Below are 12,576 nucleotides of genomic sequence, written 5' to 3' on the forward strand. Positions count from 1 at the left end.
GTCATCTGTAAAACCTCAGGGCGAGTGGAGAGCAGGTGCCCATGAATATGCCCGAAGTGAAGCGTTAAGCACCTTTTTGGAGGTGAACACAAAACTCGGAAGACCGACTTGAGAAAGCATTCCAGATAGGGACGATGACACACGAGAATGTATGAAAGAAATCTGTGTGGGAGGCTTGAGAAGCAGCTTTGATGACATGGAAATGTTGAGGACGGTGGAGCCAAGAGCAACTGGAAATGTGACAAGGACTGTGTGGAGAATACAGCAACTGAAATGCCAACAGAATCAGGTGGAGAAGATTCTGGCCGCAGGGAGACTAGTTAGAAAAGTTATGGCAATTATTCATAGGAAGCTATAACAGTTACTATTCCCAAACCCATCTTCCTTAAAAAGAAAAGGCAATTTCATGATCACAAAGAGGCCACATTTTTTTATTGAAAACTCAAATCACTACATACATTCAGTATTGCACAAATTATAAGTGGGTTGACAATTATATTAATACAAACTCATGAGCATAAAGCAACTGCTCTAGGTTTTGGTGCAATTTGTGTCAGGTACTTTAGTAAATACGACAAACATCAAGGAACTCAGCTACTTCAATTCATAAGACTTGGCTTTCAAGCAAATGGCATCTCATAAAACAATATGTCAAGCTCAGGAAAATTAAGTATTAAATTACAAAAGGAACACTGTTAAAAAGAAAAATTGGTGACAAAAATGTTGGATTAAAATATTAAGATTTAAAATTTTTAGCACTTGGACTTAGGATCCAGAAAGTATATGCATCCTGGGAATTTCAGGAGAAGACCCCTGTGCCCTGCTACACTCACTACTACATTCCAAAAGGGTGCTCTGGGTTACGTCTTCCCTGCAGGTATAAACCACTGCTTCATACTTCAAAAGAAGTATGGTCATTCACAGAGAGGGGTTTACAAATAAGATTCTTCTCACTCAAAATAAAAATATGATCTCCATCAATTTACACAGAAATCTTATCGAAACGTCAATCAGCTAGAGAAGCCAGATCGCCCATTTACCTTCTCTGCCTGCCTCGGTGCTCCAGGCTGGCCTGTCACCGGAACGGAAGGGGAGATGTGAGGAGTCCCGCTCTGTCTGTGCAGGTGGGCACAAGCCCTCCTCCTTCCCTGGGGTTTTGCTTCCTAAGGTATAGAATTGATGGGGAGGGGCTAGATGGCTTGTAGGAGACCTTTCAAATAAAAGAATCTAAGCTTGAGATTCCATCTTCAGCAGATGTTTAGAGTGGCAAAGAAAATGGATGAAAAATGGTGGGTGAAGTATTTCTTACCTTTGATGCCATCACTCAAAACCATTCTGCACTGTATTTCAAGGAAATCTTTGACACTTTCATCTGATGGCTGATGCTGCTAAAGGGTAAGGAAATGAGGCATCTGTCAATGAAACTTTGGATACAAATGTAGAAAGGCTGAGCCAAGTTTGGGTAGAAAAACAATGCATCGCCATGTCAACTAGCAGTCAGGGCTTTCTGCCTCTGAATTTTAAGAACCATCAATCTGGCCTAGAGATGCACATTCAAGCCATTCAACAGAGATACAGTGTGCACACCTACTGAGAATGTGTTTCCCGAAATCCTCCCAGGCCGGCACCTTCTGTAAAACCAGTTCTAACAGAAAGGATGCAAGAGAATTAAGTACAGGGCAGGATTTATTTTTCTTTACAGATCAGAAAAATGACCCAAAGGGAGTGATGGCTTCTCATATTGTCCCCTAAAAAGAAGACAAGTATCACTTCTGAAATCTAACACACTGGCTTCATTTTCAAAATACTTATTTTCCTCCTAAGGCAGCCATGCATTGTCAACCTTAAGCATGTGACAGTCACGATTTCTTCCACAGCTTTCCTGGAGCTTACAGCCAGAGTAGTCCTGAGGAGTCAAATATTAAAGCTTTCTCCACAGCCACATGTTCCTTTGATGTTGGGGTTATTGAACACAAACTCACTGGATAATTTGTCCTCAACATAGTCCATTTCTGTTCCTAAAAGTGTTAGCTGTGCTTTCTTTTCGATGAACACTCTGACTCCTGGGGGAGAAGAAAACACATGTCATATAAAGCCTGCACACCAACAGAACCTGCGAGCCAAAGGTCAAGTAAGCTTTAAATAGTAACACTAACAAAGCCCAAACAGGGCGCTTTTGAATCTCTTATTGTTTCCTTTAAGGGATTCAGTGCTCAGTTTCCTGACCCCTCTTTCTACACAATAACCTATGTAAAAAACAATTATATTAGGTCAGAAAGTTGTACCCAAGCAAATTCCATGACAAGTCTATGTAAAACTAGAATTTGCCTTTCACTATATTTCACCCATTTTTCAAATTTGCAACATAAGGAAAATGTGTATATTCAGTGAATTTTGTAAAGATGGAGACGATACATTTATGAAAACCCTGCAATGCCATCTATGCACATGACACATTGCCACACCAAAGACTGTGGTAGAATGGGCTGGTTTAAGACAACGCAGCAGTTCTGTTCTTCTGTGTGGGCTAGAAAACTGGTAATAACATAACCCATAGTAATTATGTAGGCAGAAGTCAACATCTTCATAAATACAATCAGTTTAAGAAAGCTTTCTCCTTATAAGAAATTGAGTCATTACTTAAATATAACCATACATATTTATTAGATCTCCTATTCATTAAGATGAAAAATTTAAGGTTTAAGTTTATGTACTGATTTAAAAATAAAATATCAACAAATACCTTTCTTGGTTAGTAAATACAATTTAGTAAAATGAACTCACACTAGGAATCCAGGAAAGCTGGCCAACAGCACACTTCTGATGCACAAAGCCACAACTGCAAAACCCATGTACACTGAAGTTCCCCTAAAGCTGTAGCACTATTTATTTTGTTTTAAATAGACTTAATCAGATTATTGCATTGGGGGCAAATATAATTAAAGACCTAAAAATTTTAATTTGGAAATTAAAATTGAAACTATAGAATCCTCAAAAGCATGAGATGACATTACTTGACATATATGTAAAACTGCTACTTTACACAAAAGTAGTCGGTTCATTTTGACGTTTTATCATCTTAAAAACTTTCTGCACAGAATAACCTTTCATAATTGAAACAAATAAATATATTTAACCAATAATCTACCCTAGCTCTGCCATAAATCTGATTGGATTCAAATGTTCACTAGGCCACTTACTAGCTCTGTGACCCTATGAAAATTATTTAATCTCTCCATGCCTCAGTTTTCCTTATTGGCAAAATGGGGACAATATGGTATCATTCTCATTTGGAAAGTCTCTCAAACCATGTCTACCTCATAGTGAACATTATAAATGTCATCCCTACTATTATTATTACTCTTGCTATATAAGGAGAAACATTTTAGGCAAAATAAAGTGCCCAGAAAAAGTTTGTTTAATACTCACCATCTTGAACAACTTCTTCATCAGAATCTCCTTTTGTTTTTGTATATTCTAGAGTATAAGAAAGGCCATTGCAACCCCTGGTTCGGACACCAACTTTCACGCCTACCTGAAAAATAATTGTAAATATAAACTTAATTTTAACATAGTACAGATTAAACAATCATTTAAAAAGTCCTGGCTATATGATATTATTCACTTCTTCATTTCTTTTTAAGCTAAAAGATATATATTAGAGGCCCAGTGCACAAAATTCGTGTACTCAGGGGTGGGGGGGTGTGGTCCCTCAGCCCAGCCAGTGCCCTCTTGCAGTCCGGGAGCCCTTGGGGGATGTCTGACTGACGGCTTAGGCCCGCTCCCCACAGGGAGCAGGAGAGGCTCCCGCCACTGCTGCTGCACTCAACGGCCGTGAGCCTGGCTTATGGCTGAGTGGTGTTCCCCCTGTGGGCGCTCAGTGTGCATCACAGCGACTGGTCGTTCCGCTGTTTGACTGATTTGCATATTATCCTTTTATTATATAGGATTCCTGGCTATAAAATAGCTCTTTAGAAAGTATAAGTGGAATGGGAAGCAAGTATTTTGAAAATTTACTTATTGTACAAACATTATTATGACACAAAGGAGTGGCCCAAAAAGAATCAAAACTAAGTATATACAAAGAAAACAATACAGAGGGGGGAAAAAACCCAAAGTATAGTCACTGGGAATAACATTGTAAAGGAAAGAGTTTTAATTTAAAAAAAAGAAAAAAAAAAGAATAATCACTCTTTTTAAAAGGAAAAAGAAAAGTATCTGAATGGCAGAGATGACAACTTAAAAAAACGAACTTGCTCAAAAACACTTCTGCTCCACCTCATCATGTGAGATGGTCTCAGGAAGTCTCCCTATGGTTAGGTTCGCCAAGGTCCACAGACCTGGCAATCATGCTTCCTCTAACAGGGCCTTAATTCTAAGGCAGAGTTGTGTCAACATTCTCAAATACCAGGAAGCAAAAGACTGATGCCAACAGAAATGTAAGAAATTTAAAAAGTGACCCAACAGCACTCTTAAAATACCAAAGTCAGCCTTAATGTAATTTTCTAACAATGTCTACAGAATTTCTATTCTTGGATCCTATCTGCTTTTTCATTTATCTATACAGCAAAAATATCATCATAAAAAGTATTATTTCACTAAGCAGATGTTGATTCTCAGAAAAGCAGCAACATGTGCTTGCCTTCGGAAAGCGATTATGAAGGAGGAAGACACTGGTGAAGAATGTGAGCTAGAATGCCAAGCTGTCTGGGAGTTTCGATGAGCTGAATCATTCAGAGTAGTCTCTTCTGTCCTTAAACAGCAGCAAGGACAGAGCCATGATTTTATTCACCTTCAGATGCCAGCTTAGAGAGCCTCGGAGGCAGTTTAACATATTCAGCATAAATACACAATAAATTGTCTAGCTGAAGTTCTGGTGCTTAAGTCATAAGTATTTAACTTAGTCTTTATCGTTGTACACAGGAAGACACAAGCAAGCAGGAAGTCCAACCATCAGAATGGATCTAGACACTTAAACAGTATGTGCAAGTGCAGCTTTAGGTAACTGGAATTTGGAAAAGGGACTGACTGCCACAGTGACACCAGATGAAGTGCTTGCTCAATCCTTTTCATGTCACCATGACCAAATCCACAAAGTTAATTTTTCCGTTTCATTTGGTTAATTTCTACTCTAGTCATTAGTGTATCCAAATGGAGTTGGAACACTGACATACGTTAGCACATAATCATTCATAGGAGGAAGGTGCCAGAACTCCCATTGTAACGGGACGTTGTACAATGGAATCTAGAAACCACTCTGTAGTCTAACCAGTAAATGTTAATAGTCTTGGAAGTAATTTACAATATTCTGTAGGCAATTAGCAATACAGTAAGACTAAGATTATGTACACACTCTTTACTCATCAATTCCACATCTAGGAATATAGCCTACGTACATGCACTAAGCGACGCTTACAGGTCTAGAACAATGGGCCTGGTGTACTATAGACACTAAATATTTGTTGAGTGATGTTTGTGGCAGCACTGAATGAAAACAACCCAAAAATACCCTTTAATATGGGGGGACTGGTTAAATAAATCAAACTTGTTCAATGGACTATACTATTAAATGCAGCCAGGGATAACAATGAGGTGGATTTTTATGTAAAGACTAGAGGCCCGGTGCACGAATTTGTGCACAAGTGGGATCCTTCAGTGTGGCCAGTGATTGGGACTGATGAGGGGGAGTGGGGGGGGGACTTCCCACTGGGGAGAGGGACTGCAGGAGGTTGGCTGGCCGCCCCCGCCCCGCATTGGGCTGATGAGGGGGAGGGGGCAGCCGGCTGGGGGGAGGGACCGTGGGAGGTTGTCCCCAGCAGCAAGCTAACCAACGGTCGATTCCACAAGGAATTGGGCTCCCTCCTTTCTCCTGTCTGGGTCTGGGGTGTGGGTGAAACAGATTCGGGGCTGTCAGGGCCCCAGCAGCAAGGTCTGGGTCAGGGCATGTCATAGTTACTGGCCAGTCGTTCCGGTCATAATGGTTGCTTAGGCTTTTATATATATATAGATATGAAAAGATCTTCAAGCTATTTCATTAGGGGCAAAAAGCAAAGTGTAACTACAGCATATATGGTATGTTCTCACCTAAGTAGGAAAGAAATACACACACAAGCTTAATAAGCAGAGTTGAGGCCAGTGGTTCCCCCCTCAAGGAAATATTTTTGGTTGTCACAACTGAGGAGTGAAATGGAGTCACTGGCAGAGGCTATAGATGACACTAAACACCCTGCAATCTAAACCCAAAAAAGAATTACACAGCCCAAAACAACAGTGCTGAGGCTGAGAAACCCTGGTCTAGGTAAATAAAACGTACAGATTATCTCCAAAGGACACTAAGAAGTTGCCTCTTGAAAGGGAGAATGATGACGAAGTGTCTGGGGTAAGAGAGTGACTTCCTTTTCTGAGTATCCTGTTGTATTATGTGGACTTAGGGAGCATTTGAGATCTTGGTCCCTGGCTATGTTGTCAGTTTGGCTCAATTAAACTAACCCCTAATTAACAGAAGCATATTGTTTATCACAAGACAAATTCATTGTGAAAATACAGCGTTATTTGACTGGTTTACTTACATGTTCAGGCTTATCTTTAAGAAGTTGTTTTATCTTGTTTACTGCTGAAGGTGTCTGAAAAAGAAAATGTTAAGTTTTTAGCTACAAAATTTGCATTCTTCAAATCAAAGCCTTATATTTTCTAGTCTTTAAGACTATCGGCAGCAAATTCATGTGATGAATTTATGTTCCATTTCCACCAGGGTACCTTGTGGATTTTATACACAAACATATGAACTATACTTAATTAAAATCATTCCCTTTATTTTTCTTATTTATTATCCTCACCAAGGATATGCTTTCATTGATTTTTAGAAAGAGAGGAAGAGAAAGGAGAAAAACATCAATATGATAAAGAAACATGAATTGGTTGCCTCCTATATGCACCTGGACCAAAGATTGAATTTGCAACCTAGGTAAGTGCCCTGAATGGGAATAGAACTTGCAAACTTTTGGTGTATGGGACAATGCTCCAACCAACTGAGCCACCATCCAGGGCTTAATCATTGTCTATATTTTAAAATGTCTTCTAGCAACAGCCTTTTCATCTTGCTCCATCCAGTAAGGTCCACTCCCTGTCATAATCTCTATGGTACTATCCATGTGCATCACAAATGTAATCTTCCTGGGCAGCATCTACTTTGTGCTCCTTCTGGATGTCCAGCAATTAGCACATTGCCCAACACACAGAAGACGCTCAAAAGCCAATGAATGAATCAAAAGCCAACTTTCAGGCATTTTTCCTGTTGATTAACTCCATTGCTCTTTTTGCTTACCCAAAATCTATTTCAGCCCATCAAAATGCACACCTAGATGAAAGAGTGCTTACCATCATCAAATACCCCAGAGTGTGTCTCTCATCCCAGTCTCACCAAATGTTCAGATATAAAGTTGGTTTGCCGGGCCTGTGTGGCTCAGTGCTTGAGCATCGACCCAGGAGGCTACGGTTCAATTCCTGGTCAGGGCACATGCCCAAGTTGTGGGCTGGATCACCAGTAGGAGGGCATGCAGGAGGCAACTGATCAATGATTCTCTCTTGTCATTGATAATTCTATCCCTATATTAAAAATAATGTTAAAGTTGGCTTACATCAGTATTTCAGGGTATCTAAGGTAATCAATAATAGAAACAAGAACAGGGAGGAGTTTTTTTGGGAGAAATGCTTTTAACCTAGTCCAGCTGTCCTCAAAATAAGAAAAACATCACAACATACTCCATGTGTATCACCAACTCCACTTTCTTGAGAAGAAGGCTGTTAGGGACAAAGTCGGTTCCAGGGCATTCCTGGTCTACCTCCTAGCTGTGTCCCAGCCCACTAGTTGGCTTAAATGGGTATAATAGTCTCTCTTCTTCAGGATTCATGAAGACCATTTAGAGCAGTGGCAAATATAAGCCAGCTGTTGTTATGACGATGAAATCATGTCCTTCCTACTTTATTAGCTCCGCTACCTGGCAATGCTGTGCTGGTCCTCCAGTTTTTTGTACTGGCATTTCCCTGGTTTGTGAAATCCCAAAGAGTGGACATCATGACCTGTGATGGGGCAGTAACTCTGGCCAGAACTCAAGCCTGTGCCGAGGGAGCAGACCCAATTGATGGCCCCAGAGTATGCGTTTCTGCTTTGCCCCGTGGGGGCTCAGCCAGATGAGGATGGTGAAGCCAAGTCTGAACCCAAATTAGAAACGTCATGAAACCAGTTCAGAAGGTTGAGACTAGCATTTTTAAAACACAGAAAACAAACACAAAATAGAAAACAATGCATTGCAGTTGATAAAAGATAAATGTGCAGTGAAACTTTGATTTCAATTATTAATATACTCTATGTATATTTTATTGTGTATCACTGTAAAAACAAAAGATATTCCTACCAATGTCCATAAATCACTACCAATGTCATTGAAGAAAAAAACTAAACAAATCACTACCAGTGTCCATAAAGGCCCTTTCTCACGATTTTATCCTAACAGGAGGCCAGCCGCTCAACAAGACAGGGAACAGTACCCAGGGGGAGAAAGAAGGAAATGCTGAAGAGAATTATGGCTTCTATTTATTTTGGAAACCACAGCATTCCAACCTTAAAGAGTTACAGAAATATTAATGAAAAAAATGTTAAAGTGCTTGTTTGCCCTTCTAAATGACTGAGGATAAAAACTAGCTTGCAAAACAAACAAACAAAAAACTAGCTTGCATAATTTTTATGGTCATATTTCCCATGAGGCCTGAAGAACTTACTCAAATTATTGTCAAAAAGCAAACGATAGCTGATAAATACACACAAAAAGCACAGCCATGGGAAAACACTCTTTGGAAGTACAACCCAAGGTATAACCTTGGCTAAAGCTGGTGGGTCAAAGGTGTAGAGGTAAACAACACACGCGAGGGGTCTGTACCCTAAGCTGTCAACAGCCCCGAGGGTTTTTATCTCCATGTCACTTTCTCAGTGACCTAATTTAGTTTTACAAAATAATATATTTTATTTTTTTCTCAACTCTTAGTAAAAAGAGGAACCCTCAATTTTTCTGTGTCAGGAAAATCCCAAATAGACTCCACTGGGAGAAGTGCTACTACTGACAGATGCCCTAGTTTAGTACTCACCTAAGGGGAAAGATATGGTTATTCTAACTTTCCAAGTGATGGATCCAATTTTCAGAACAAGTCAGAATGACTAAACAGGAAACATTTGGGACTAAAGATAACTTCCTGACAGAAGCTAAGGGGCCCGCTTTGCTCTAAATCTATTTGCATACTTCAGCAACTTTGCACTTAAGTAAAATCAACCTGGGAAATAGTATAAAAAGTCCAAATAAACAACAGGCTGCAAGCTAGCAGCCTTCCCGTTTCACTGCATTTCTCAATTAAGAAGCCCATGCCTTTCCAAGGAATTTACGTATAATTAATGACTAGGTCACTTGAGATTTGCTTAGTGAATTAAAACTTAAGAGATTCTTAAGGGGGGGTGGTGGTGGAAATGGGAGACATCTGTAATACTCTCAACAATAAAAAGTAAATTTAAAAAAACCTTGAGACTCTTAAAACTCAATGAAATATAACGATGGTTTTTAATCTACTCATACGTATATCACAGAACAAGACATTCTTTCAAGTGAAGGAACATCTTTGAGTGAGATAGTGTGGCCTTTTAGAAAAATATTTCCAGTTTGTTTTTCGTGTTAGCATTACGGAAGAAGGCACTGTAGACGATGCATTTTTCACCCACTTCTTAGCAACATACCTTTATCCAGTGCCACAGGGTTTCTCTCCTTTGTAGCAAAAGCTTTTCATTCTCAATACTGTGCTCCCTTGAAAGGAGACACCAAGTATGAGTCATGTCCTATAGTTCTTGTGATTTCAAAACCTTAGGAAATCCGAATAATCGATGGTATATCTTTGAAACATGAAAACAGGCTTGGTGGTATGGGGAAAAGTAATACAGAATATGGCCTAAAATGTTAACCCATTGTAAAAACGAATTCTTCCGCCGGATCATGACTTTCTTCTATTTTGCAACAACGAATTTTCTGGCTTATGGCACTATACTGACTGGAATCAACGATTCCACTTAAATACAGTCATCTGTTTTCCTAGTATCTAGGTCAGCGGTTCTCAACCTGTGGGTCGGGACCCCTTTGGTGGTCGAATGACCCTTTCACAGGGGTCACCTAAGACCATCGGAAAACACATATATAATTACATATTGTCTTTGTGATTAATCACTATGCTTTTATTATGTTCAATTTGTAACAATGAAAGTACATCTGCCTATCAGGTATTTACATTATGATTCATAGCAGTAGCAAAATTACAGTTACGAAGTAGCAACGAAAATAATTTTATGGTTGGGGGGGTCACCACAACATGAGGAACTGTATTAAAGGGTCGCGGCATTAGGAAGGTTGAGAACCACTGATTTAGGTGATCAACACTTGAACTGGACGAAGTCTTCTCCTTAATCAGAGAGAGGGAGAGGTGTGTGAGAAGGCCGCTGACCGCAAGCTTCCCAGTGAAATTCATCTTTCCAAACTGCAAATGCACACGCCAGCGTTTTCTTTTGGGACGACACAGAAACGATGGCTGGACAATACTGTGAATGTACTAAGCGCCACTGAATTGAACACTCTAAAGGGGTTCAGGTTCCGTGAATTTTCCTTTGGTGACAACAATCAGAGGTCAGGGGTCGGCATGAACGCCGAGTTCTTTGCCTGTCCGATCTGCACTCCGCTGCCCTCCGAGTGTCAGACCTCTCACCCAGAAAACGCTGTAAACAACCGCGGGGCAGACACCTTCATCCTTCTTTGTTCCTGGGAGGCGGCCTCGAACGGCCTCCACACGGGGGGTGTTGCAGAGAGCCTCCGCTAAGCCCACACCAGGAAGTAACCCTCGATGGCCCGCAGCCTCCGTCTGCGCAGGGAACGCACCCTTACCGCCGAGCACCGCACCGACACCGAGTCCGTCCGCCCCAAGCACCTCAAGGGCCAATTCTGGTTTATTCACCCGGCTACGCCCCGCGCCCGGCCCGTTCGACCTCTAAACCTACGACCTCCAGCACAGCACCCCAAGGCCCCCGGGGGGATCCTGGGCAGCAGGCAGGCCGCGCCGACCCGACCCCGGGGTCACGCACGCACACCGCCCCTCCCCCCAGGCGGCGCGCGGCCCGATGGGAAACGTAGTACCCGGGGGCGCCGGGTCGGGCGGAGCAGCCCCTCCCGGGTCTATTTTCCCAGCAAGGACGGGGGCCTAGGGGTGGGGGGCGCAGAGCTGCGGAGCAGGCTGGGGCTCCGCCGCCCGGCCGTGGCGCACCCCACCGCCCCGGCCTCCCCGCGCGGAGCGGAGGTGAGCCAATGTCACGGGCCAGGCCGCGCGCCCGAAAACTCACCAGGGTGAGGGCGGCCCGGGTGGCCTGCAGCTTCCTCTTGCTCACAGCCCGGACGGTGGCCCGGACTAACGAAGCCGACATCCTGGCCGGCCCGGCGCCCTGATGTCTCGGGCCGCAGCTCAGATGCCTCAGCCGCTCTCCATGGACACAGCGGCGCATTGACGCCACAAGCTCCGCCGCTGGCTGCCTCAGGCCTCGCCCCGCCCTGCCGCGCCGCCATTGGGCGGGCCGCGTGAGTGATGGGCGGAGGGCGGGCCGTAGGCTGTTGACTCGGCAGCGCAGGGCCCCGGGAAAGGTGGCCACCGCGAGGGCACGGGGCGTGGTGCCGGCGCGGGGCCGAGGCGCGTGGCTCCGGGCGCTTCCCATGGGCCGGGTGCACCACCGCTTGACGCCGCCGAACAGTACAGTCAGCCCGGCTCTGGAGCTGGTGCTCTCTCTCCAGGCAGGATGGTTCCGAGGCCCAAACGGCTCCAGACACTTAAGTCTTCTTTTTCGGTCCAGCTGGACCAGATGTTTCTTCACTTGAAAGAATGTCTTGTTCTTTTGGAGCTAGAATTCCCGCAGAGTCGTGGGATAAGTAAAGAGCCCCCGAGCAAGCGTGCCGGACAGCCTGGGGTGGTGAAGGATGGAGCTAATGCAATCTTCGCTTTAGGTGGTGATTTTGGAAAACACTGCCGTATCCTAAAACGTGACCGGGCAGCTCTGTGGATGCGCACATGTATGTGTCAGGCCTTACCGTGGCTGCTTAGGGGCCCTGCCTTTTAATGCTGCCAGTTAATTCAGCAAATATTCCTGAGCACCAGGCACTAACAGGAAGCCTGGTAAACGGAGGGCCCAGGGAGAATGAGAGATCCTGGTAGGACAGACGTGCAGCAGGGTTAGCCGATGGGAGAGCATCAGGATAGGCGGCCGTTTCTCACGGAAGTACTAGAAGTACAGGGGGGAAAGGAGTGGTGCTGGGAGGACAGAGTCTTGCTCATGGTTTTGATGTGGAAAGAACCAATCGGGGCAGTGTGTTTGCAGCCTAGTTTATCTTTAATGCTCTAATTCAAGCTTAGCAAACTTGTGCCCTGCGGGCCGCATGTGGACCACAACGAATATTTTAGTGGCCTAGCCAATATAATGGTATGGTTATGTAAGAAACGTTTTAATAAAAA

At 43.3% G+C, this 12,576-nt stretch overlaps 1 protein-coding gene across 1 annotated transcript; it reads right to left on the reverse strand.

Annotated features, from left to right (window-relative positions):
- Window positions 1-402: 402 nt before the first annotated feature.
- On the reverse strand, window positions 403-11,612 carry ISCA1 (iron-sulfur cluster assembly 1). Its single transcript, XM_059657059.1, has 4 exons — window positions 11,420-11,612; window positions 6,570-6,623; window positions 3,430-3,535; window positions 403-2,063 (listed from the first exon to the last, which is right to left on the reverse strand). The coding sequence occupies exons 1-4, from the start codon at window positions 11,576-11,578 to the stop codon at window positions 1,915-1,917; spliced, it is 468 nt and encodes a 155-aa protein (XP_059513042.1). The 5' UTR covers window positions 11,579-11,612; the 3' UTR covers window positions 403-1,914.
- Window positions 11,613-12,576: the final 964 nt, after the last annotated feature.

The sequence above is a fragment of the Myotis daubentonii genome, chromosome 11 (genome assembly GCF_963259705.1).
Source record: "Myotis daubentonii chromosome 11, mMyoDau2.1, whole genome shotgun sequence".
Taxonomy (NCBI): Eukaryota; Metazoa; Chordata; class Mammalia; order Chiroptera; family Vespertilionidae; genus Myotis; species Myotis daubentonii.